The 27,263-nt window shown below is 40.8% G+C and overlaps 1 protein-coding gene and 1 long non-coding RNA gene across 3 annotated transcripts in view; both read right to left on the bottom strand.

The window, feature by feature from the left end:
• Positions 1 to 445: 445 nt before the first annotated feature.
• LOC112669684 (uncharacterized) lies at positions 446 to 18,214 on the bottom strand. Of its 2 annotated transcripts, none has more exons than XR_003142442.2 (5): positions 18,172 to 18,214; positions 17,567 to 17,692; positions 5,424 to 5,570; positions 3,993 to 4,085; positions 446 to 1,054 (listed from the first exon to the last, which is right to left on the bottom strand). It is a non-coding gene; the product is annotated as an uncharacterized LOC112669684 (long non-coding RNA). The 2 variants fall into 2 exon arrangements; XR_003142441.2 differs by having other exon boundaries at positions 446 to 1,587.
• A 6,480-nt stretch (positions 18,215 to 24,694) lies between these two features.
• ELP3 (elongator acetyltransferase complex subunit 3) overlaps positions 24,695 to 27,263 on the bottom strand; it is a 92,385-nt gene continuing 89,816 nt past the window's right edge. Inside the window, exon 15 of the mRNA XM_025463000.3 lies at positions 24,695 to 25,919. Coding sequence (XP_025318785.1) covers positions 25,843 to 25,919 — 77 coding nt within the window. The 3' untranslated portion in view covers positions 24,695 to 25,842. The remainder of the gene's footprint in view (positions 25,920 to 27,263) is intronic.

The following is a 27,263-nucleotide window of genomic DNA, read 5'->3' on the forward strand; positions in this document are numbered from 1 at the left end:
GGAAAGGCGAGGGCTCTCATCATGCGGATTGCCTCATCATTCTGGAGGTGGTGTAGGGCTGGAGAGGGCCCTGTGGTGGATTCATTGTCACTGTTAGAAAAACTCTTGACTGATGAGTTGAGACTACATTTCTGGGGGAGGTCGAAATTGCAATTAGATTATGTGGTAAGGCCCAGTTTTGAGACTGGTCTAAGTGACACCATTCTGGGCCTATGGTTTTCTTTTTAATATGAAAGTGGTCAAGGCAGTGAAAATTTAGATGAATGATAAAGGTTGAGGAAAGGACTCAGAAATTGGCCACCTATGCAGTGGGGAGGGAGGATAGTCAAGGAGCGAAGTCCATGGTGACCACAGACTTAGTCTGGGTTGTTGGGACAGTATCGAAGCCATTAACAGAAATTGAAGTCAGGCAGGACAGCACTTTATGGGGATAGATGGAGTCAGGTTTAATTTCAGATGACTTTGAGGTAACAGTGGGCCATTACAGTAGAAATGTCAAGTATGCAATTGGAAATGGGTGACTGGAGCTCACGAGGAGGTGACATGATTGTCACTAATAGAGTCACATAGCACCTTAGACCAGAGTGGATGCACTGTCTGTCGGTGTGGAAAGGGGATGGGAGGAGGTGGAGGGGAAGGCAGTGGTGGATGTTCAGTCATAAAATGTATAATGTCAAATAAGGCCAGGGAAAGTGGGAAGGACCATCGTAATCCTGGGCAAAGAGGCCCAGGAGGATAACCATGGAGGAAAGGCCACTGGAGTTCAAAGTTGGAGATCAGTGTTCACATTAAAGCACAGAAAACTTTTTCATAGAAGCATTTGAAGTAGAATTTCCCTGGCTTACAATGTTAAAAGCAAGCTACAAAATCTCCAGCAGCCGTGGTTAATTTTGTGGTTGGCAAGGCAATGCAAAAAGATTTCAGAGAAACACCATTTTGATTGAGCACAATACCCTCCGCTTCTTTCTAGTGCCTCTCTCATTCTGCAGCAGAACACACTGACTGCCATTCTTCCACAAACACTTCCTGAGGCCTCCTGGGTGCCTGTGGGGCTCTGGGAATACAAAGGTGGAGGTGGTGTGGTCTCCAGGCCTGCAGCAGCTCACAGCCTGCTGGGTCTGGAAAGCAAGTGAGCCTCCAGGCCCTGCTTGGTGGGACTGTAAAACACTGGTGTCATGGGGCCTGAGTAAATAGGGGGTAAAGACACTGCATTTGCAGGTTTAGGTCTCCCTGTGCACGCCCCCCGCCCCCTTGCCCTTTGTGCATTTGCTGCTGTATTTTGAGTTCTCAACTGCCTTCTTTCCTTTGCCTTTGGCTTATTTTTTTCTAAAACTGGTCTTTTCTTTTCATCCTCTCACCAGCTCCAGCCACCTCTGGGGTACATGCTACAGTCTTGTTCACCCTCCTGGCCCTCCCCATGGAAATCTTTCTGGATTCTTCTTATTGAGTGCACTCCCTCGCGTTCTGTAGACTTTCTGCTATAGTCAGTTCTTGGTAATATATGAATGATGTCATCAACTGATCTCCAGAGGACAGTTGTTTGAGAGTGTTGGCTTCCCCAAGGTAGCTAAACTTGCCACATAGTTTCTAGATGAAGGACAAGAGTATTAAATGAGATTATAGAGTATAAGAAGATGTTTCATATTTGATGTGCAGCTTAAGGATGAATATTCAAAATCCTATTTTGAACTCAGTTAATGAGATTTCCTTAAATATTGTAAATCAGTCAGAATTCATATAAATTTGGTAAACTTGATTTTGTTTGTATGCACTTCCAGTGCCAGACTGGTCGGTTCATGACCTCAACAAGCAACAACTTCCCAAGAAATTTTTAAACAATCTTATAAATTAAATACCTAAAAATGTAAATGTAGCAAATCTCAGTTTAAATATTTCAGGATTGTTTACAAATTTAGTCAAATTTTCTCACACCTTCCAACTTAAAATCATGTCTAAAAACCAACTGCACATTTTAAATTGGAATCACAAGCTCAACTGTCATATAATCTAAAATGTCAAATTGTCTGAAAAATGACACTTTAAATACACAGACTATCTTTAACTCCAAAGTATTGGTAGTAAGAGTTTCATTTCATTATAAACTTTTCTGTTGTTAAAAAATGATTTCACACATTACATAATCCCAGTCACAGGATTAAAGGCTGAATTCTGTAGTTACAGAATAATGTCAAATTCTACACCAGACAACTTCAATAGGGGTAATGAATTATGAAACAAAAAATGATAGGTAAATATTTGTTCATTTTCTTTCAATTTTCAATTTAAAGTGGAAATCTAGTGTTGTCTATGCTAATCAAATAGGCTGAGCAGATGGAGCAAGACCCTAATGATGCAGTTATCTTGAAGGAGCCCAGCTGATGGAAGGCTCTCAAGGGACACCCATGATTTTTATGACCTCGCTTAGGTAATAAAATGTCCTGCCTTTTATTTGAGTCACTCAATACAATCTTAGTTCAACAATTAGAATGTCCCATCCCATACAATATCCACACTTCAAATGTGTGACCTCTGTCCTCTCCCTCATGGTGGCCTACTGTACCGGGATGCAATGTCTCCTTCTCATGCTCTACTCCCTGCAAGATGAATGGCTGTGTCTAGACACAAGTCAGGTGTGGGGGAGGGGTTATAATAGGATAGGCTTGCCTTGACCGGGCTTTGTGCTCCCTGGGCCAGCAGGGGGTTAAGCCAACTTGACAGAAGGTCATGCAACTCTATGTTGATTGGCTACTTGCTCTTTCTGCAGTTCTTGGAATCTGCGGATGCTTTCAGTTTCTCCTGGCTAAGACCTATTTGTGCTTCTGGGAAGCCTTAAACACCCCATGCTGGCTTCCTGTCCTGTGTGGCTTGCCTTGCTTACTGGGAACATTCAAACACCTGTATCCAGACACATCCTGAGAGCCCTCATCTATCTCCTTATTCCTATTCTTTCCACTTTCCCTGTAGGGGCTCTCCAGAACCTTCTGTATTTCCCAAGGGAGAGGTACTATGCTCGTGGGGGAGAGGCACATAGCTAGCTTTCAGAGGGTCCTGTTGAAGTTTCATTCAAGTGAGAGGCAACCCTCTACCTCTCTTCTTTGAGAAAAGGAGTGGGTCTCTCTTTTTAAAAAAAATCCTTTAAAAAAAAAAAATCTCTTAGTCTCCAATCTGACTTTCCATACTCCTGATCTGGATGAGAGGTTCAAGATCAGTGTAATGATATCCAACCATGTGAGTTGAGTATCTCATCTGGAAAGCTCCATTCTAAGGAACTCTGCTGTAGATTCTGTTTTACCTTTTATTATATGGACCAGCTCAGTGAGCACTGTCAGGAAACAGCTTGCTTGCTTGCTTGCTTTCCTTTTCTTTCTTTTTTCCACCTTCACATGGTTCCAGCCTCTTCCTCCCTCCTCCCCAGTGACATCTCAGATGCATGGTTTCCCTGTTTTATTTCTAAGAGCAGTCTCTTTTGTAGACATTTAAAAAGTGGTCTAAGTCAGCAATGCACTATAATTCCAGTTCTGGACCTGTCCCCCCTGCTAGCTGTAAGGAAGGGACCTAGCTGTCCTCTCACTCTTGCTCCATCTTTCTCCCCCTGTTGCAGGCTCCTTAAAGGTGTGGGGAGGGCAGGGGCCATAGAGAAGAAGGGGTAAAGCTCTCAATGACAGAAGATGCTGCAATCAGGCCAGCAGGCACCTTTGAGTGCATGATGTGCATTTCTGGGTTGTGAGAAGACTTTTATAAGGACCTCTGTGCCACACTGCTTCTTGCCATCTGGCAAATTATCTCCTACCCTGATCCTCCCAACCCATCTGTATAGAGCTACTGCTATGGTCTGAAGGTTGTATCCCTCCAAAATGCCTATGTTGGAATTCTAAGCCTTACTGTGGTTGATATCTGGAGGTGGAGCCTCTGGGGTGATTAGGTCATGGGGATGGAGCCCTCATGAATGAGAATAGTGCCCGTATAAGAGAGATCCTGGAGAGATCCCTTACCTCTTCTGTTGAAGATGGCTATCTATGATCCAGGATGTAGGGTCTCATCAGACACCAAATTTGCTGGTACCTTGATCTTAGACTTCCCAGCTTCTAAAATGGGAATAAATGTCTGTTGGTTTTAAGCCACCCAGTGGTATTTGTAACATAGACTAGAACAGTCTCTTCCTACTGAGACCCCTTATCACTCTAGACACTGCTCTTGGGAGGACCAACTTCAAGATATCTCAAGCCATCTGTGTTCCCTGGGTCTGTGACTTCATGAGGGCACATTCATCCCTGCACTGGTACTCACTGCTGTCCCTTCCCCTCTGCTGTCCTGGCTGCCCCAGTTGGCTCCCACTTGAGAATTATCCTTCTAGGCAGGCACCAGGCTTCATATTCACATGTATCCCATTTCTCCCTAAACCCTCTCTCACCATGTATGCCCTGGTGGCAGCAAAGAGATCAGCCCATTAGTTTCTACAGCTGGAGGGAAACATGAGGCTCCCCTTTCCAAGGCACACCCTCATCTTGCCTAGTGGTTCTCTTAGAGACCCTTCGCTTGTGGAAGGTCCCTACCTCCCTCTTTTCCCATGAATCCCTTCCAATAGTTCTCCTTTCCCATCCCAGCCTCCTCTTTTTAGGCTGAGGATGTCTAGCTAGGTTGGTTCCACTCTAGTTTATTAAACCCCTCTAGATTGTTGAATGTCCACTTTCTTTTTTTTTTTTTAATTTTTATTTATTTATGATAGTCACAGAGAGAGAGAGAAGCAGAGACACAGGCAGAGGGAGAAGCAGGCTCCATGCACCGGGACCCCGACGTGGGATTCGATCCCGGGTCTCCAGGATCGCGCCCTGGGCCAAAGGCAGGTGCCAAACCGCTGCGCCACCCAGGGATCCCAAATGTCCACTTTCTGTGGAGATATTTATCACTATCCTCCTCAGCTTGGGGACTTTGGGCAAAATTTTGTGACAACAGGAAGAATATCCTCACATCTTGTTTGAAATACATATTTACACTATAGTTTTGATGGTTGATCTTTTTCTTAAACCGACTTCACTCATTTATGTTAATCCCTCCGCCCCTACAGGCATTTGAAATGATCACTTCTGCTCTGCATTTATACTTGTTTTTTTTTTTTAATTTTTTAAAATTTATTTATGATAGTCACAGAGAGAGAGAGAGAGGCAGAGACACAGGCAGAGGGAGAAGCAGGCTCCATGCACCGGGAGCCCGATGTGGGATTCAATCCCGGGTCTCCAGGATTGCGCCCTGGGCCAAAGGCAGGCACCAAACCGCTGCGCCACCCAGGGATCCCCATTTATACTTGTTTTAAAAAGATTGCTTGATCTTGCTCTGACAAAGATGAATTTGTCTCCCATTGCTATTGTGTTTTGTTAATTTCTCCTTGCAGGTATGGCTTTTTGTACTTTTGCAAGAAAAGTTACCTGAAACTTGGAAAGAGGCAAAAGAGATTACTAGGTGTTTTTCCAGTGCAATGCTGGGCTTGACTCTATTTGCTAGATATTTTCTAAGTCTGACAGGGCAGAAGTTAACTTGTAGCTGGTTGTCAGGTGGAGATGGAAATCACTTCCCTGCAGAGGAATGGATAACACCAAAGGTTACATACAGCTTATGGTCCTGCTGGATATAACTAGTTTTGTGTCTAACTCATAACCTAGTAAATGAACTGTATGCATGTATCTAGCTTCTCAGATGGTCTTTTGATTAGTTTTACATTTTTCTGGTTCTCTCATTAAGTAGTCAAATAAAATCTTTGACACATCTTCTTCTTATATTTACCTGAGTGTTCAGATTTTTACCGTTTTGAAAATTATACTTTAACCATTTATTTGGTATTCTTCTGTGGTACATAATAATTTATGTCAGTTATGACCTCATTGTAGAATATCAGCTCTTTCATGATAAAGTTTTCATTTATGTGTTTAATACTTTTTGTCTCAAATTGAGCTTTGTCTGATATTAACATAAACCTGCTTCTGCTTTTGGTTGATATTTAATAGATAATGGATTAAATACAACTTGTTAATTTCCATCTTTCTGAGCCACTTGATATTAAATATATCCTATTGAACATTTACTTGGGGTTTATTATTTGACTTATTATGAGTTTTTTCCATTTATATATTAACATTAAAGTATGTGGTTGGTCTTAATGCTGTTATCTTTTTGTTTTGTTTTATCTTCAATACTTCCTTGTGATTTTCCTTAATACTTTTTAAAAAGATTTCCTTTATTTGAGATAGACTGAGTGAGAGAGAGAGAGTGCATGAGTGAGGGGGAAGGGTGGACAGAGGGAGAGGGAGAAGCAGACTCCCCACCAAGCAGGGATCTCAACTTGGGGCTCAGGATCAGGACAGAGCTAAAGGCAGATGCTCAATGGACTAAGCCACCCAGGTGCCCTCCTTTATTACTTTTTTTTTTTTTTTAACAATTCTATTTTCCAAGTAAAATCAAGTACAATAAAATAGTTCAGAAAAGTCTGTACGCACCTCAGGTCTCCTGGCCTCCTCTTCAGTCTTGCTTTCCAGAGGCTCATGGTCTTTTCTATATCCTTCTCCCCTGCTGTGTTCCTTGCACATTGGAAGTCTATAGATTATTTTTAGTTCTTCTGTTAATGACCATTATAACTTTGACCTCTATTTCTTGGTTTGTCAAGGTAAAAAATGAAGTTGAATCTATTGATTCTTGTTATTAAATATGAGGAAATCAGTGCACTCATGTTTATATCTTCCTTCCCTTTGTTTCTTTTTTTCCTAATTTTTTTTTGCATAGTACACTAAGTCCTTTATGATTATATTACAATTCTCTCACATTGTATGGTTCTTTTTAATCCATTTTAATAACTGGAAATATATTTTAGGGTATATAAAAAATATAAAGTATGAAGAGGAAAAAAAAAATAAACGCCTGCTCTTACCTTATCACAACTTTAGAAGAACCCTTTGCATACTTCCCCAATCACAATTCCCTATTCTCCATCTCTCTGACTTTGTGCTAATCATCCCTTACATCTGTGTGTCTGTGTGTATATACTTTTTATAGCTTTATCCAACTGTGTAAAGACAGGGAAATTTGCTACTCTAAGAGAAAGGCTCCCAGAAGATAAGCTGAACAGAGACTAGCCATAGTGTGGCTGTAGCCACCTTGAGACTTCACGGGTGTCTCTTCTGGAAAAGTCATTGAGTTAGGTTTATGAATGAGTCTTGGGAAATCTAGGACTCCCATAGTTGGGTGTCTGGCAGGATTGTAGTCTGAGACAGGTATTAGAGAACTAGCATAAACATAGCCAGGGAGAGGAGGTTACTCTGTGTTTTCTGTTTCTAATGTCTTCACCACTGACCCCAGAGGATTTGGGCAGTGGGACAAGGAGGGAGCACAAATCTCATCAGTATGTGGCAAAGAGCAGCTTAGTACAGAGGAGAATCTGGAACAGGCTCTTGTGGGCATTCTGGCCTCCCACTGTAAAGAGGGTATAATTGCAGTGAAGAATTGAAGGCAATGTTCCTCAATAGGACTTTTTTTTTTTTTGAAGGATTTTATTTTTAAGAAACTCTACACCTAGCATGGATCTCAAACTCACAACCCCGAGATCAAGAGTTGCACACTCCCCCAACTGAGTTCCCCAGGTACCCCAAAATGATTGTCTTAAGTCATCCCACTTCAGTCAGAATTTGTTTCTCTCTGTACTGGATACAACCATTATTCTGGGACCTTCCCTTCACCATCATGTGGAAGATTTTCATCTCTATTCTCGTATGTTTGATATCCTTTAACTTGTCTCTAATGGCATCTTTTTTCTGGAGTAGCAAAATATCTTCTTTGCTTTGGGAGAGCAAATCCTCAGTAGCTTCTTGAGAAAGAGTACATGGGAAGTAAATATTTTTACTCCTTAAATATCTGAAAATGTCTTTATTCTGTCCTTACATTGAATTGATAATCTGACTGAGAATAGAATTTGGAAAAATTTCCCTTCAGAATGTTGAAGGTATTGCTTCCTTTCTATTTTGTTTTCAGTGTTGCTGCTAAGAAGCCTAAAGCCAGTTTGATTTTTGGTCCTTTGTATATTATAACTTGTTCTCCAGCCCCATCAAAACCTTTTGGGTTGTCTTGTACTCTCCACTGTTCTGAAATTTCAGTTCTGTACTTTGGTATGGGTCTGCTTTCAAACTATCACACTTGAAAATCCCAATTCCATTTCCGTCTGGAAATTCATATCCTTCAGATTTTGGAAAAATATTTTGAATGCTTTTGTAAGAGTCCTTTTTCTCTTTTTCTCTCTGTTCCGTCATCTGTAACTCCTATTCAGTTGTCCGACCACATGAATTGGTCTTCCAATTTTTTTAGCTTTTCATTTTAGCACCATACTTTTCTTTCCTGGTATTTCTGTTGCTTCAGCTGCTATAACAGAATACACAGACTGAGTGGCTTAAATTACAGAGATTTATTTTCTTGCAGTTCTGGAAGCTGGGGAGTTCAAGATTAAGGTTCTGGTAAGGCTTGGTTCCTGATAAGAACTCTCTGGCTTACAAATGGCTCACATATCTCATTGTGATCTCAACATGGTTGTGTGTGTGTGTGTGTGTGTGTGTGTGTGTGAGAGAGAGAGAGAGAGAGAGAGTTTTCTATTGTTTCTTCTCCCTCCATCCCTGTTATTGAGATATAATTGACACACAGCACTATAGAAGTTTAAGATGTATAGTGTAATGATTTGGTTTGCATATATTGTGAAATGATTGCCACAATAAGCTTAGTTAAATCCATCATCTCATATAGATTCAAGAACAAAAGAAAGAAAAAATTGTTTTTCCTTGTGTGAGAACTCTTGGAATTTATTCTAAAAACTTTCATTTATACTATCAGATAGCAGTGTTAGCTATAGTCATCATGTTGTACATAACATCCCTAGTACTTATTTATATTGTACCTTTTGACTGGTTTTATCCAATTACTCCTCTCATCTCCTGCTTTGGGTAATCATAAATATGATCTCTTTTTCTGTGAGTTTGGTTTTATTCTTTTCTTTCAGATTCCACATATAAATGAGATTATATAGTACTTGTCTTTGACATATTTCACTTAGGATAATGCCCTTAGGATCCATTCACATTGTCACAAATGGCAGGGTTTCCTTCTTTATTATGGCTGAATAATATTGCATTGTGTGTACACACACACCACAACTTCTTTAACCACTCATCCGTTGATGGGCATTTAGGTTGTTTCCATGTCTTGGCTATTGTAAGTAATGCTGCTATGAACATGGAAGTGGTACAGATATCTCTTTGACAAAGTGGTTTCATTTCCTTCAGATATATCCCCAGAAATGGAATCACTGGAACATATGGCAGGTCTATTTTTAATATTTTGGGAAACTCCATACTCTCTTTCATAGTGGCTGCAGCAATTTACATTCCCAACAACAGTGCACATAGGTCCTTTTTCTCCATATCTTTACTAGCATTTGTTTTGTCTTGTCTTCTCAGTGATTCTAACAGGCATGAGGTGATATTTCATTGTGGTTTTGATTTGCATTTCCCTAGTAATAAGGCATGATGAGCATCTTTTTGTGTACCTGTTGGCCATTTGTGTATTTTCTTCAGAAAAATATCCTTCAGATCCTTTGCCCATTTTTAAATTGGATTATTGGGTTTTTTTTTTTCTGCTATTGAGTTGTATGAGTTCTTTAGATTTTTTGGGTATTAATCTCTTATCAGATATACCATTTGCAAATATTTTTTTCCCATTCCATAGGTTGTCTTTTTATTTTGTTGATCATTTCTTTTGCCGTGCAGAGCTTTTTAGTTCCACTTGTTTATTTTTTTATTTTGTCACTTGTGCCTTAGGTGTAATATCCCCCAAATCATTGCCTAGATCCATGTCATAGAGGTATTCCCTACATTTTCTTGTAGGAGTTTTATGATTTCTGGTCTTACATTTAAGTCTTTAATCCATTTCAAGTTACTTTTTGTGAGTGGTGCAAGATAAGGGTCTAGTTTCATTCTTTACAAATGAATATCCAATTTTATCAGCACCATTGAAGAGACTATCTTTTCTCCATTGAGTATTCTTGGCATCCTTGTCAAATATTACTTGACTGTATGGTTTATTTCTGGACTCTTAATTCTATTCCATTTGTCAATGTGTCTGTTTTCATGCCAGAACCATTCTATTTGATTACTAAAAGTTTATAATATTGCTTGAAATCAGAAAGTGTGATGCCTCCCACTTTGTTCTTTCTTATGATTGCTTTGGGTGTTTGGGGTCTTTTGTGATTCCACATAAATTTTAGGATTGTTTTTCCTACTTCTGTAAAAAAAATGCCATTGGAATCTTGATAAGGATTGCATTGAATTCAACTATAGATGGCTTTGGATAATAAGGACATTTTAACAATTTTAATTCTTCTGCTACATGAACATGAAATACCTTTCCATTTGTATCTTCTTTGATTTCTTTCATCAGTGTCTTCTAGTTTTCAGTCTGCTGATCTTTCACCTACTTGGTTAAATTTATTCCTAAGTATTTTATTGCTTTTGATGCTATTGTAAATGGGATGGTTTTATTTCTTTTTCTGATAATGTGTTAGTGTATAGAAATGCTAATGATTTTTTGTACATTAATTTTGTATCCAGCAACTTTACTGAATTCATTGATTACATCTAACAGTCTTTTTGGAATCTTTTGGATGTTTTATATATACAATCATGTCATCTGCAAATAGAGACAATTTTACTTCTTTCTTTCTAATTCTGTTGCCTTTATTTTTTTTCTGCATCTGATTCACCATTGAATATGTATTTCTATATTCACCATTGAATATAATGTTAGGTGTCATATATGGTCTTATTGATATATTCTCCTTCTATACCTAATTTGTTGAGTTTTTAGAATATTGAGTTTTGTCAAATGATTTTTCTGCATCTGTAGAGATGATCATTACATATTTTATTCTTTCATTTTATTAATGGTGTGTACCATATTGGTTAAATTATATATTGTGTGCCATCCTTGCATCCCATGGATAAATCCTACTTGATTACGGTGGATAATCATCTTAATGAAATGCTAATTTTGGTTTGCTTTAATATTTTATAGAGATTTTTACATTTATATTCCCAGGAATAGGGTCTATAGTTTCTTTTTGAAAAGTGTCCTTTTCTGGCTTTGGTATCAGGGTAATGCTGTCTCAAAAAAGGAATTTTGGAATTGTCTTCGATTTTTTTTTTTTTTTTTAAGTTTTAGAAGGATTGGTGTTAATTTTTCTTTAAATGTTTAGTAAAATTCACCAGTGAAGCCATTTGGTCTTAGGATTCTCATGGTTGAGAAATTTTTGATTACTGATTTATTCCTCCTAAAAGTAATTAGTCTGTCCAGGTTTTCTATTTCTCTTCCTGCTTTGCTGTGGGTAGGTTGTATGCTTCTAAGAATTTTTCCATTTCTTCTATGTGGTCCAGTTTGTTGGCATATAGTTTTTCATAGTAACTTTGATGAAGCTTTGTATTTTTGTGGTATCAGTTGTAAAATCTTCTTTTTCACTTATAATTTTATTTGGGTCCTCTCTCTTTTCCTTGGTTAGTTTATCTAAAAGTTTGTCAATTTCGTTTATCTTTTCATGGAATTAACTCTTAGTTTTGTTAATTTTTAAAAATTGTTTTCCTGTTCTCTATTTCATTTACTTCTGCTCTAATCTTTATTGTTTCCTTTGTTCTGCAAATTTGGAGTTCAGTTTGTTGTTCTTTTTCTAGTTCCTTAAGGCAGAGATTTAAATTATTTGAGAAACTTCTCATTTTTTTAAACTTTTAAATTCCAACTAATGAACATAGTGTTATATTAGTTTCAGGAGTACAATATGGTGATTTAATAATTCCATATGTCATCCAGTGCTTATCAAGGACAAGTGCACTCCTTTAATCGCATCATCTATTTAATCTGTAACCCTACACCCCCTCCCTTCTGGTAACCATCAGTTTATTTTCTATAATTAAGAGCCTGTTTCTGGATTTGTCTCTTTTTTCCTCCTCCCTTTATTCATTTGTTTTGTTTCATAATTTCCGCATGTGAGTGAAATCATAGGGTATTTGTCTTTCTCTGATACTTATTTTGCTTAGCATTATACTCTAGCTCCATACATGTCATTGCAAATGGCAAGATTTCATTCCTTTTTATTTTATTTTATTCTTTTTTTTTCTAGCTCCTTCAGGTGTAAGGTTAGGTTGTTTGAGATATTTCTTGGTTCTTGAGGTAGGTGTGTATTGTTACCAACTTCCCTCTTAGAACCACTTTTGCTGCATTCCAAAGATTTTTGAACTGTTGTGTTTTCATTTTCATTGGTTTCATGTAATTTTTAACTTATTTTCTTGTTGACCTATTTGTTGTTTAGTAGCATGTTATTTAACCTCCATGTATTTGTGGTCTTTAAAAAAAAAAGGGTTTTTTTTAAAGATTTTATTTATTTATTAATTTATTTATTAATGAGAGACACAAAGAGGCAGAGACATAGGCAGAGGGAGAAGTAGGCTCCCCACAAGGAGCCCAATGTGGGACCCAATCCTGGACCCCAGGATCATGCCCTGAGCCGAAGGAAGATGCTCAACCACTGAGCTACCCAGGCATCCCTTTCCAGATTTTTTTCTTGTGGTTGATTTCTTGTATGTGATTTTTTTTTTTTTAAATACTGTTGTGATCAGAAAAGCTATATGGCATGACTTCTATCTTCTTGAGTTTGTTGAGGATTGTTTTGTGACCCAATGCAAGATTTATTCTAAAGAATGTTCCATATGCCCCTAAAAATAATGCATATTCTGCTATTTTAGGATGGAATGTTCTGAATATATTTGTTAAATCCATTGAGTCCAGTTTGTCCTTCAAAGCCACTGTTTTCTTGTTGATTTTCTGTTTCAGTGATCTGTCCATTAATGTAAGTGGGGTTTTAAAATCTCTTACTATTATTGTATTAGTTCCTTTATGTTTATAATCCATTGTTTTGTGTATTTGGGTGTTCCTTTGTTGGATGCATGAATATTTACAAATGTTATATATTCTTGTTGGATTGTCCCTTTAATGTTATATAGTGTCCTTCGTTGTTTCTTGTTATAGTCTTTTTTTTTTTTTTTAGATTTTATTTATTTATTTATGAGAGACAGAGAGAGAAAGGCAGACATAGGCAGAGGGAACAGCAGGCTCCTCCCAGGGAGCCCAATGTGGGACTCGATCCCGGATCCCAGGATCACGCCCTGAGCTGAAGGCAGATACTCAACCGCTGAGCCACCCAGGTGTCCCTGTTCTTTGTTTTAAAGTTTATTTTGCCTAATATAAATATTGCTATGCCAGCTTTATTTTGACATCGGTTTGTATGATAGATGTTTCTCCATCCCCATGTGTCTTTAGGTCTAAAAAGAGTCTCTTGTAGGCAGTATAGGTAGGTCTTGTTGGGTTTTATTTATCTATTCTGTTACCCCATGTCTTTTGATTGGAGCAGTTAATCCATTTACATTCAAAGCATTATTGATAGATATGTATTTATTGCCATTTTATTCCTTGTTTTGTGGTGGTCTCTGATGTTTTTCTCCAGTCCTTTGTCTTGCTTTCTTACATGGTTTGCTTTTTTCTTTAATGATATATTTGGATTCCATTCTCTTTACTCCTTGCATATAAGTGATTTTTGATTTGTGGTTACCATATAATATCTTCTGCATATAACAGTTTATATTAACTTGAAAACTTAAAAGTTATTCTTTACTCCTTTCCTCCCCACATTTTAGGTATATGGTGTCATTTTTTTTTTTTACCTCCTTTTATTTTGTGGGCTACTTGACTGATTTTTTTAATAGAAATATTCATTTTTACTGCTTTTGTGTTTCCTACCTTCATACTGTTACTTTTGTTCTTTCATGTTCACTCAAAGAGGCCCCTCTAATATTTTTTACAGAGCTGGTTTAGTGGTCACAAACTCCTTTAGTTTTTGTTTGAGACTCTATATCTCTCTTTCTCTTCTGAATGATAGTCTTGCTGGATAGAATAATCTGGACTGCAGATTTTTCCCATTTAACACTTTGAATATATCATGCCATTCTCTTCTGGCTTGGAAAATTTCTGCTGAAAAATCTGCTGATAGTCTTATGGGGCTTCCCATTTATAATACTGTCTTCTGTTGTCTGGTTGCTTTTTTTTTTTTTAAAGATTTTATTTATTTATTCATGAGAAACATACACACACACACACACACACACACACACACACACACACAGAGGCAGAGACACAGGCAGAGGGAGAAGTAGGTTCCATGCAGGGAGCCCGATGCGGAACTCGATCCTGGGACTCCGGGATCACGCCCTAGGCCAAAGGCAGGTGCTAAACCACTGAGCCACCTGGGCTTCCCTGTCTGGCTGCTTTTAATACTTTTTTCTTTATCACTATATTTTCCAATTGAATTAATATGTCTTGGTGTAATCTACTTTTGATTTTTTTTTGGGGTACTCTTTGTTTCCTGGATCTAGATATCCATTTCCTTATCCAGATTAGAGAAGTTTTCAACTAGTATCACTTCAAATAAATTTTCTTCCCCCTTTCTCTCTTCTCCTTCTGGGCTCCTATTATACAAATGTCATTATGTTTGATAAAGTCCCTGAGTTCCCTAAGTCTATTCCAATTTTGCATATATATATATATATACATATACATATATATATATATATATATATATATATATTCTCTGCTGCTGCGTGTTTTAATATACAATTATATTTTCTTGATGGATTGAGCACTTTGTCATTAGATAATGGCTTTGTCTCTTTTTACCATTTTTAGTTAAGGTCTATTTTGTCTAATATACGTGTTCCTGCTCTTTTGGTTACCATTTCCTGGAAATAGCTTTTTCCATCCCTTCATTCTGTCTAAGTGTGTCTTTGAGGCTAAACTGAGTCTTTCATGGGCAGGATACTACTGAATGTTGTTTTTAAAATCCATTCAGCTACTTTGTGTCTTTTTAAGTAATTATTGATAGATAAGGACTCACTACTGTCATTTTATTAATTGTTTTTACCAGACATTTGGTAAACTTGTTCCTTGTTTCTAATCATGTTGTCTTTCTTTGTGTTTTGATGTCTTTTGGTATCAGTATGCTTTTACTTCATCATATTCTTATATGTAATTACTGCAGGTTTTTCCCTTGTGGTTATCATGAAGCTTACATTAACTTGAAATTATAACAGCTTATTTTGAACTGATTAAAACTTCAATGGTATTCCTAAGCCTTATAATTTTACTTCTCCTGCCCCTCACATTCTATGTTATTGATGTCACAATTTATATATTTTTATATTGTGTAACCAATAACAGATTATCATAGTTTTGTTTTTACTTTTGTTTTTTAACTTTTAAACTAGTTATAAGTGAATTATGCACGACTATTACCATTTTATAGAATCTAACTTTGACTATATATTTACCATTATTAGTGAGTTTTATGGTACCATTTTATATTTTTATGACATTAATTAACATTCTTTTACTTCAAGTTAGAGACCTCCCTTTAGCATTTATTATAAGGCAAGTCTAGTGGTTATGAACTCCCTCAGCTTTTGTTTGGGAAAGTTTTTATCTCTTTTTGATTTCTGAAGGACAGCTTTGGCAGGTGTTGAATTCTTGGTTGGCAGTTTTTTTCTTTCAATATTTTGAATATCTCAGCCTATTCTCTCCTGGTCTGAAAAGCTTCTATTGAGAAATCTGCCAGTAATCTTAGAGGGGTCCTTTTATACATAACTTTTCTCTTTTCTCTTGCCATTTAAAAATTCTTTGCTTTTGATTTTTGACAACTAACTACAGTATGTGTTGGTGTAGCCCTATTCAGGTTCAACTTATTTGGGGCCGTTTGAGCCTCATGGATTTGATGTCCATTTCTCTCTCCAGGTTTGGGAAGTTTTCAGCATTATTGCTTTCAATATGCTATGTCTCTTCCTTTTACCCTTCTCTTTATGGAATTCCCACAATGTGGGTATTGTTCCTTTTGATTGTGTTCCATAAATCTCATAGGCTTTCTTCACTCTCTTTCCATAAATTTCTCCTTTTTATCTTCTGACTGGATAATTTCAAATGTTCTGTGTTCTAGGTCAATGATTCTTTCTTCTACATGGTCAGATCTACTTTTGAAGCTCACTATTGAACTGAATTCTTCACCTCAGTCATTGTAATTTTTTAGCTCTAGATTGAAACAAATTTTTTGATGGTTTCTACTTCCTCACTGAACTTATTTTTAATGCATTTTCCCCTAATTTCTTTTTTTTTTTTTTTTGCATTTTCCCCTAATTTCATTGTGTGTCCTAATAGTTCACTAAGCTTCTTTAAGAGAATTGTTCTGAATATTTTGACAGTTCGTAGATCTCCATTTTCTTAGTGTCAATTATTAGAGCTTTTTATTAGTTTCCTTTGGTAGAGTCATGTTTACTTGTCTTTTTTTTTTTTTTTTAAATAATCCTTGATTCCTTACACTGGTGTCTGTACATTTGGGTAAGTGAGTGGTCTCATCCAGACTTTATAGGTTCCCTTTGGCAGACATAGTTACTTACTGGTTAGCTCAGTTTGGGTTTCTGAATGTGTGTGCTGGTGGGCAGGTGGAGCTTGCTAAACAGGGTCTATTTTGCGGGGGAGGACACCTCTGAGGCTGGGGGATGTGTCACTGGCTTAGAACAGTTGGATAGGACTGCTGGCCTGGTTCCCAGCTCAACTAGTAGTGTAGGATGAGATCTGTGGCTGCCTGGGTTTTCTAGTCAGGCTTACTAGATGGTGAGGACTGGATACTATACTCAGAAGTAGATAGAGCTATGAATTGCTTCCTTGCCCTGGCAGTAAAACAAGGATAGGCCCCAAGCCCTACATGGCTAATTGTTTGGCAAGACTGTGCACTGAGTTTTCTGGCCTGCTGGGGCCACTGGTTTTGTTCTGCAAATGGGGAAAGCAACAGGGTACTTTTTGTTCAAGTGCCTCTGTCAGCAGGGCCATTAATGGGCTATGTAGCTTCCCATATGCTCTGGTTAGGATCCTGATAATGTGGCTGAAGGCTGTACTTAGCAGTAGGTGGGGATATAAATTAGCTTCTCTGTCCAACAAGGCTCTTTGTGGTCTTGGCTCATGCCAACCTATGCCCCAAGTTTCCTGGCCCAGTGGTGTTACTGGCTTTGCTCTGTGATCAATTCTGCCTGTCATACTCTCTGTTAGAGCATTGTTGGGATACACAGCTTCCAGGTGTTCTTGTCAGGCTTTCTGGTCAGGAGGGCCCAGGAGCCACATGCAGCAGTGAACTGGACTGTGATTCAGCTTGCCAGCCTGGGCAAAGCAGAGGAACCCTCCAAGCCTGGCAAGACTTTTTGTTTGTGGTTTTGACTCAAGCCAACCTGCTCCCTAAGTCCCCTGGCTGAATGGTGCCACCAGCTTGGCTTTACAGATCAGCTCTGCCTTCGATTCTCTCTGCTCAGCTTCAGCAAGTTGGGCTATGCAGCCTCCATGTGTTCCTGATGCGACTTTCTGTCTAGGAAGGGCCCAGGGCTACCCTCAGTAATGGGTTGGGCTATACCTTAGCTTCCCTGTCTGGGCAAAGGCAGACCAGGCTCCAAGGCCAGCAAAACTCTTCATTTGAGGACCCAAATCAGGTAGATCTGCATCCTGCCAAGTTCCCTGGTCAGACTGTGCCATCTTGGCTCTGCAAATAAACAAAGCAGCTGTAGTCATTGGTCCTATTAGTAGGATACTGCAGATATGAACTGGGTCAGGATCCTTGTGCTAGTAGTTGTAAACTCCTTTCCTTTCTCCATCATCATTGGATGGATTTCCAGTGGTTGAGCTCCTCACATTCCCCTGCAGTCCCTGTAGGGCTCTCAAGAAGCCACCCAAAGTGCTGGGGAGCTGAAGGTCTGCCATAGGCTTTCTTTTCTCACTGGAGGCACCATAGGCTCAGGGCAAGCCTCTGGGTGCAGTGCTACGCCAGCCTGGGTGAGGGGCGATATCATCTACATGGGCTATTCCTCTCACCCTTCTAATGCAGTCTATCTTGGTCACTTGTGGTGCAGGGGGATGCTTCAGCCCCATCCCCATGTTCTAGAATCTCTCATTGGTGTCTTGTCTATGAATAATTGTTAGCTGTTCTCCTTGTGAGGGGGGAGTGGATCAGGAACAACCTACCATCTTGTTGATGTTACTCTCCTCTGTTTTCTTTACTTGTAAGGACACTAATATTATTGGATCAAGATTCTATCTTTTGTGACCTCACTTTGCCTTAATTACTTCCTTAAAAGGCTCTATCTCTAGGCCACCTGAGTGGTTCAGTTGGTTAAGTGTCTGCCTTCAACTCAAATCATGGTCTCAGGATCCTGGGATCAAGCCCAATGTTGGGCTCCGTGCTCAGTGGGGAGCCTGCTTCTCCCTCTCTTCCTCGCTTATTATTTCTGTAACTATCTCTGTCTCTCTAATAAATAAATGAATCTTTTAAAAAATCATTGTTTTAAAAAAATAAATAAAAGCCTCTATCTCCAAATATAGTTACACTGGGGTTTGAGGCTTCAATATATACATTTGGTTGGTGGGGAGGGATACAAACATTCAGCCCCTGACACTGGGGCTTACTGATCTTGCTGTGGAGTAGCCATCTGTGTTGTTTCCTGAGGAACTCCAAACGACAGTCTCTTTTAGGTCTTTCGTCTAGGGCTGGTTAGAATCCCCAAAAGAGCCTTTCAATTTCTGGTCTGTAGGGAAAAGTTTCAGCTGCCTGCATTCTGAAAATTGGAGTTGGAGAAGATGGCTGGAACTCTTAGGACTCACTGTTCCGTGTGCATGGGTTCACTTAATCATCCTGTTTTCAATTATATTACCCAACCTTCAACTTCGTCAGGGTTCTCTCTTTCAAAGATGCTCTGTTTGATGCTCTTCAGAAAATAAACCTCCAGACTATTGCTGAGGTGGGAACAGAGCATCTGCTTCGTGGAAGGAGCTGGTACAGGGACCCAGGGACCTATCTGCTATCAAATGATTTCCATAGTCCTGATTTTTGTCTCTTCCCTTCTTCTCCAGTGTTTGCAGCTGCCTGTTCCTGTGGCTTTTGGTTTCTGTGGTATGAGCTGTATTGGCTGTGAACTTTCTCCATTGCTGTTTCAACTACTAAGTGAGTTACTACGATCTGCTCTATAGCTTCTAAAATCTTATCACTTTGATCTCTTCTGTCATTTCTGTGGTATGGATTTTTTTTTTTTAAAAATCCCCTTTAGTCTGTGTTGTGAGCTTCCAGGTGGAAGCAAAACTATATCTGTGTGCTCAATCCTCCATTTTAACCCAGAAGCTCCCATTCTTTTCTGTAGCAATAACTTCCAAAGTTAGTGTCAATTCTCTAATTAAGTAGATTGATTACTTATTGCTGGTTCTTTCTTTCCATATTGCCTCTAGTCCCAGGTTCTTTATTTGGATGTATCTCTTGGCTGTGTTTCTTCATCAAGTTTTTTTTTTAAAGATTTTATTTGAGAGAGAGAGAGAGAGAGAGAGAGAAAGAGAGAGAGAGAGAGAGAGAGAGAGAGAGAGACAGGCAGAGGGAGAAGTAGGCTCCATGCAGGGAGCCTTACATGAGACTGGATCCCAGGTCTCCAGGATCACACCCCGGGCTGAAGGCAGTGCTAAACCGCTGAGCCACCCGGGCTGCCCCATCAAGTTGTTTTTTAAGGAAGAGTTTACTGGCAGTTGTGCCAAGAGGTAGCCTGAGGTAGGTGGGGTGAGTGCAGACAGTATCTGCTAGGCAAATGTAGCTTTAAAAAAAATCCCTTTCTAACCCAATTGCCAGCCTGAAGCCCTTTTTTATTTTTAAAAAAGATTTATTTATTTATTTTAGAGAGAGTGAGCATGGAGGTGGAGGGGTGGGGGAAGGGCAGAGGGAGAAAATCTCAAGCAGACTCCCTGCGGAGTGTGGAGCCTGACAACTCTGAGATCACAACCTGAGCTGAAATCAAGAGTCAGACACTTGGGACACCTGGGTGGCTCAGGGCATGATCCTGGGATCTGGGATCGAGTCTCACATCAGGTTCCCTGTGAGGGGCCTGCTTCTCCCTCAGCCTGTGTCTCTGCCTCTCTCTCTACATCTCTCATGAATAAATAAACAAAACCTTAAAAAAAAAGTCAGATGCTTAAGCCATTGAGCCACCCAGGCGCCCCTGAAACCCTGTTTTAGAAATTCTACAGGTACCACTGCTCATAGGTTTCAGAGTCCTTAGGTGAATGCCAATTTGTTGTCTTTATGTTCAGCCCTTCATTTCCTAGTTTTGTGGCCTTGGTTAACTTAGTTAACTATTTGGGACCTTGGTTTCTAGTTTGTAAAATGGAGGCCGTAATTTCTCCAAAGGTTGTTGGGGGTGGGGGGCAACACCAGGACTACCTGTTCAACAGGTACTACTTCTCTTTCTCTGCTCTCCCCCCACTTTCCTAGCATTCCTTTCCTTTCCCCAGATGGATGTAAAGGATCCTTTGCTGCTGCCCCAGCACCCCAGATACATAGTGGCCTGAGACCCTAGTTCTTGTAAAGCTTGACAACAGGTGGAAACAAGCCTTGAACCCAGGCAGCTAAAAGCCAGGCTGGCTTTTCCTAGAGGTTCAGGTGCTGAGCCCGCCTCCACCTGCCCTGGTTGGGACAGCAGGAGCGGTCACCTTCTTGCCCTCATAGCCTCACAGACAAGATCGGCCCGAGACAAGAGGATAACCTTTTCTGGCAAAGAAATCTGACTCGACTTCCATCAGGGGAGAAAAGATAAGGCCCAGTCCCCTCTGATCTCCGTTCACGCTCCAGTGCCTTTCCGTGAACCGGCAGCTTGACATTTTTCATCACGGGCCTTGTTCACAATCAAGTGTGCTGCCGCTTTCTGAATGAGAAAGGGCAAGCTCCAGGCGGGTTTGCTCCTTCCCCAGCTCCTGCAGGATGGCCTGTGAATGAAGGATTGGAGGGCTTGGGGGTAGACACGGAAGCAGCCTGCCGTGGAGGAGGGAACGCTTTAGGAAACAAGTGTAAAGAGGCCAATCTTAGGGTCGAAGCCACTTACGTGGGCAGCCCCCATGTCATACATGATTCCAGCTGTGGTGACGACGCGAATGGAAGATATGAAAGCCCCGCTTAAACAAGCGGTGGCATCTGCAGACAAGGGAGTGTTCGCTCTCCACAGAGTAAGCGTAGGTAGTCGTTAGAAAGGCTTGAGCTCATCTGTGTGTATGGACACAGGAAGGTGCTTGTTTATAGTTCATCAGGTCACAAAGCTTACAAAGCAACATGCGCAGCGTGGACATTTGATGCGACCTGATCATCCGTGTGCAGATGGACGGTGGGTACGCGTCAGTTCACTGCGGTGCTCCCGGGTGGTGGGGTTCGGGGACTCTGTGTTTTTCTGTTTCAATTACTTATAATGAGCATATATAATTTTTAGAACCAAAAGCGATTTTCATTTAAATAAAAAAAAGCAGACTCTTGGCATTCCCTCTAGAGGCCCTCATTTACTTCTACCTGCCGTTTTACAGCCGGGGTGGCTGATGACAGGCTTTTCCTCACAGGCTGTTTGTTGTGAGGCCGAAATGGTGTGAAAGCGCAGACTCGCTGCTCCTGCCCGCGGGCTGCACAGCTTGGAACAGAAGCTGACAATTTTCTTCCCCTTAAAACGGGAAACATGGGGTAGTGTGGGGTGGGAAAGGCTGAGTCACTGACGGACTCGAATCCTAAATCCATTCAGCAGCTGGGCCGTGGGGTGCGGGGGGCACTCCCACATTCCAGTGCAGGCCACCCAGGTGCTTCAGGACCGGTACCGACCGGAACTGGGCAGTGGCAGCCCCGCCTGGGACTCGAGGCCCGGAGGTCAAGTCCCCAGCCCGGGCGGGGATCCGGCATTCCCCTTTGGGTGAGGACTGCCTGGCGGAGCCCAGGGAGGGCCTGCGCCCAGCACAGTGGGGCCCGGCAACACCAGTTCCTTCCCTGGAAGGCGTTTTCCAGGCGGAAGAGAGGGTGTTCTAGGCTTGCGAAGAGACGGAGGTGTAATAGTGTTGCCCATTTGGGTATTAAAAAAAGCAGCCAGTTTGAATTTGGGAGGGAAAAAAAATTGGGGAGGGAAAAAAAATGAATTTGGGAGGGAAAAAAAAAAGTGTTAAAATCAGTTTCTTTCAAGAGTCTGTAAAGTTAGTTTTTGAGACTGCCTGCCCGGAGTCAAGCAGAAGTGTATTGCAGGCACAGGCAACCCTAATACATAGAAATGCGGCACCACCTTGCTCCCCACGTTGAGAGGCTGCTAAACTCCCTTGGAGGGACTCCCCAAGTGGACAGAGTCACCAGCACAAGCAGGGGAGACCGGCAGTCCATATTGATATTGGACGGTATTCTGGGAAGCCCCCAGAATTACACTGATTTTTAATTTAATTTTATTTTTTAAAGATTTTACTTATTTGAGAGAGCGTGAGTGAACATGAGCAGGGGAGAGGGACAGGAGAGAAGCAGACTCTCCGCTGAGCAGGGAGACTGACATGGGACTCAATCCCAGGACCCCGGGATCATGACCTGAGCTGAAGGCAAACGCTTAACTGACTCAGCTACCCAGGCACCCCTACAGTGGTATTTTAAAATGCTTTTTTCTGTTCCATATCTCAGCTAGTCTCTTGTCCCACAGAGCATGGATCTGACAATTTGCAACCCTAGACTTAAATGAATGACATAGAAGGACCAACTAGAGGATGGGAGAAAAGGCCACAGAGCACCAGAGACACTATTTTTCTGACTGGCTTCTAGCAACATTTAGGGATTCTAGGAAAAAGCCACATTCTATTGCTAACATAAGAAACTCCCTTTTAAAAATGGGCCAAATACTGCATTTTGTTAGATTTAATAATAGCTAGTACTTCCAGTGTTTTATGTTGAACAGCCCTGCACTAAGGGGCTTATATACATGAGCTCATTGAACCTGCACTCTGCTGCAGGCAGGAGTTACTACCATCATCGGGAATTTACTAAGGGGCAGATAAGCTTATGTCCCACGGTCACCCTTCTGTCGAGAAGCCACTTCACTAGAGTAACCACTGTTTATATAGAAGAGAATGTCATGGTGTCTGCATTATCCCTCCAGTGTGACCACAGCTGATCCTCGCACCTGTCCTAGGAGCTGTGTTTATCCCACATTAAGAGGGGAATTGTAGGGGGACCTGGGTGGCTCTGTTGGTTAAGTGACTGACTCTTGGTTTCAGCTCAGGTTGTGATCTCAGGATTGTGAGGTCCAGCCCCGCGTTGGGCCCTGTGCTTAGCACAAAAGTCTGCTTAAAACTCACTCTCCCTCTCCCTCCGCCCCTTCCCCCCCAACTCTCTCTAAAATAAGCCTTTAAATGTAGCTCAAAAGGTGAGGGGCACCCCCAGAGCTTCAGGGTTAATACAGAGCCCAGGTTTTCAGAACCTAGGTCTTGAGCTCTTAAACTCAGGGGCCTGAGTTCACGAACAAATTGTTGTTTTTGATTAGATGATATCTAAACATGTACACCCACACCTTTGGAAATAGACATTTGCAATTTGAAAGATGTTTTCTTAGAATAGGTTTTAGTTCTTAAGCTGTACTTTAGTATTCCTTTGGGTAGTAGAAATCTTTCCATAAAGGAAGTTGATTCCTTCCCAACTTTGAGAAACCCTAGTTTTACTTGGTGATAATCTATTTTTAAAATCTACATTCTAAGCGGATTTGTCTGTGATATGGCTTAATTAAAACAAAACAAAACAAAACAAAAAAACAAAAAAACCCAACTCTCCAGGTGATTTAACAAGGTGAACTAAAAGCCGAGCTCTTTGACGAGGCTTGAGGTGGTTGCTAAGGTTTGTTCAATAGAGGTCAGAAATACAGGCTTTAAAAGCTTCTGTGCTGAGGCTGGAGTGACCCTTCTCAGGAAGCGGTCTGTGGGACTGAGGCGCACCCGTCTTGTGAGGGCCAGCCCGGCCAGGCTGTGGAGGCGCCAAGCACCACACACACCAGGAAGAGCCCTGGGCAGTCAGAAGAGCAGCTGAAGCTTCTGCTTGCTCTCCCTCTCTCCCATGTAGCTTTAGAAATTCTGCGGCTTTTACGCAAGCTTAGGAGACTCACTCCAAAGAAGGCTGACAACGAGCTAGAAAGAAAGAGTATTTTCCTGAGTCCTGAGATGAAAACCCAGATAGAACACTGGCTGATAGCCACTGGAAATGAGCACGCTCCTAGGCAATTGTTTTAAAATCTTGCTCTAAATTATTTTAAAGGGCTTTTTACAATTTTACAAGGGACTTGTTTGTACGTTACACATGGGGATCCATTTAGGTAAACAGGACACTGAGGATGAGAAACTAGAGGCCCAGAAACCCCTGTATAAGCCAGGGGCACACCGCAGGCAGAGGGGAGGCTGGGCCCGCGCGTTTGCCATTTGCCCCCCACTCTGCCCACAGCCAGTGTGGTGCAGGCACGGCTAGTTTAATCGTTTTCTTTTTAAAGGAAAAAACAAGCACAAATGAGTAGCTAAATTCCCTAAACTACACTCAGGGAACTACACTCAGGGAAAGCCTTTGTGGCAAGCCCGAGTGCCCAGTGGCAGTTGAACGAAATGGCACACAGCACCCAGGAGAAAATAAACAGTGTCACAGATTCATAGCAAATGTCACTACATGTGTAACAGGCAGTGGAAAAACACCTTACACAAATTCTTCTCTGTACGTTGAAGGTTTTATTTTTTGAGCCTTTTAGGAGAATCCATTCCATTTACTAAACCTTTGTCAAATGGCACAGAAGCCAAGGGGGCACAGGGTTAAGCTATGCTCTTAAGAACTGGCTCTCTCCAGGCAGAGTCTCCTTTGCAGATTGGCTGGAAGTTACAAAGAGGCAGTTATATAATATGAACCTTTGAAAAAGCCAATCTTTTTCCTAGTTTTAGATTTGGGCTTGTTTCCCACTTTTTTGCTTTCAAAGGAGTTGAACTCTTACCTTTCTTCTTCTAAAACAAACCAAAATCTACCTTAGAGAATTATAATGCAGGAAACCACTTTTGTGGAAGCACATTTTGACTTAGGGTCACACTCGGCCTGCTCGGGACAGACAACAGGGGAAGCCAGACTCTTCTCTGGGTAGAAGTGCTGCCCTCACTGTTTGGCAGGTGTCAAGAATGTGGGGAGTATAGACAATAAAAAATGTAAAATAAAGATGTTTGTAGTGGGCTATTGTAGATGGTAGACTCCCAAGTGAGAAGGGCTGGTTTCAACTGACAGCTTCGGTTCTTCTCTCCCCATCAGGCTGTTATTTCAAACATCAGCACAGGAATCAGAACAATTTCCATTAAAATAAAAGCTCATTTTCTTGTGCTGGAATGTATATAAAGTAAAAGGCCAGAGATCAAAGTTTAACAGTTTTCATATGTTCCAATCTTTTTGTCCTTACAGTATATAAATAACCTACTCCTAAGTTTATTCCCCAAATGACAACAGCTAGTTTTATCTCATGAATTATGGTGCCCAAATGAGTTAATTTGCTTTCGTCACTGTGTGTTGAGTCAAAGTAGGTCAACTGCAGGCTCCATGCAGACTTTAGAAACTGAACATGTGACTTGAGAACACGCAGGGGAGGGCGTGTGGGAGCTCTGAGCACCAGAAGCTCAGTGGGCTGGGCAGCAGATGACTGGCCTGGCCCTGAAAGCAGTTCCTAGTCTCCACAGCTGCAGGATGAAGGTGAAGCTCCTTGCCAGGGAGGCAGGGTAGGTCCAATTGTTTAGCTCAGCCTCTCTGCTGAGTATTCAAAATATCTTGAATTTTTTTTTCTTTCAAGGAAGATACTGCATCAAGGTAGGCTGGTATGGCCGTTATTTTAGCGTCTTTACCATGTACGGCCCTTGTAATCTGTAGCCAATCTTTCTGTAATAATTCCTGGTACCGACCCCTGTGAAGCAACAAAAAACCAAAGTAAGAAAAGTCTCCATGAAGCAGAAGTTTAGTAAAACCCTCAAAAGCCAGCAAACACTACCCTCACAACTCCCCACTCCCACTCTCATTCACAGACCGAATTCCCAGTCCAGACTGAATCTCATTTTAACAAGTTTGGAACATTTGTATTATTTTGAATTCAAGCCACATTTAAAATAGAGAAACTGTATTTTAGAGCCTCACATATTCCAATGCTGTTGACATCACACCATGAGAGGAGGTGGATTTGTGTAGGAGATGTCCACGCTCTCAGTGGAGCCAAACAGTATTTTAGTTTCCCAGAAGCTGAGAGAAGAGGTGTGAGAAAACAGGGTCTCCACACAGGGCCAAGGTGAAAAAGGCCCCGAATGAAAGAAGCTGCACTTCAGTGTGAGCACCACACTCCCTCGGCACGAGCGACAATTGCAGCAAAATATTGGTCACATTAAATTAACGCTACTTAAATTTGCAATTTATTAAAGTTTTGTATTAACTGGCATATTTACTTTCCTGTATGAGCAGTATTAAGTACCAGGAGTTTATACCAGATTTGCGTTTGCATGCATTTAAACAACATAGCTGATTTAAGTCAATATAAAAGATCATTCAACTTACTTTGAGAAACACTATCTTTAGTGACACCTCTAAAATAAAACAGTATCAAGGATAAGCACCTGAGCTCCTAGGAGGATAAAGCATGGCCCTCTAAGGTAGTATCTATAGGAGTGGTTAAGAGGATGGGCTTTGGATCAGGTTGGTGTGGGTCGACCACACTCACACTGAAATATGATTAGTTAAGAGTCTGAAAAAGGCCAATTCCTCAGAAACACCAGCTGTTGCTGTTATTCTTTTAAGCTTTTTATAACCTGGTACCTGCTTACATTTCTAGCTTCATCTCTTGCTACAACTCTCTCCCTAAACACTATGCTTCAGCCTTGGTGGATTTTACATTTTTCTAAGTTCTCTGCATATGTCTGGCTCTTTCTCTAGCTTCCAGGTCTTTGCTCATGCCCTCGTTCCCTCTAGTAAATTAATTGAACCTGAGGAGGTGGGTAGTGGAAACTTCCATTTACAGGTCAGAAGCGCAGGTAACAAGCTGGACTTGCAATTGGCATCTGAAGTACAGACATTCTTATGGGCCTGAGCTCTTAACCTGTGGGATCTGATGTTATCTCCAGGGAGACAGTGTTGGAACTGAGTTAAATTATGGGACACCCAGTTGGTATTGCAGAATTGCTTGATGTGTGGAAAACCCCTGCATCTGGTGTCAGTCGTGTAGTATTCAGTACTGTGTGCAATGTGAATGAAAACAATAGCGTTT

The sequence above is a fragment of the Canis lupus genome, chromosome 25 (genome assembly GCF_003254725.2).
Source record: "Canis lupus dingo isolate Sandy chromosome 25, ASM325472v2, whole genome shotgun sequence".
Classification (NCBI taxonomy): Eukaryota; Metazoa; Chordata; class Mammalia; order Carnivora; family Canidae; genus Canis; species Canis lupus.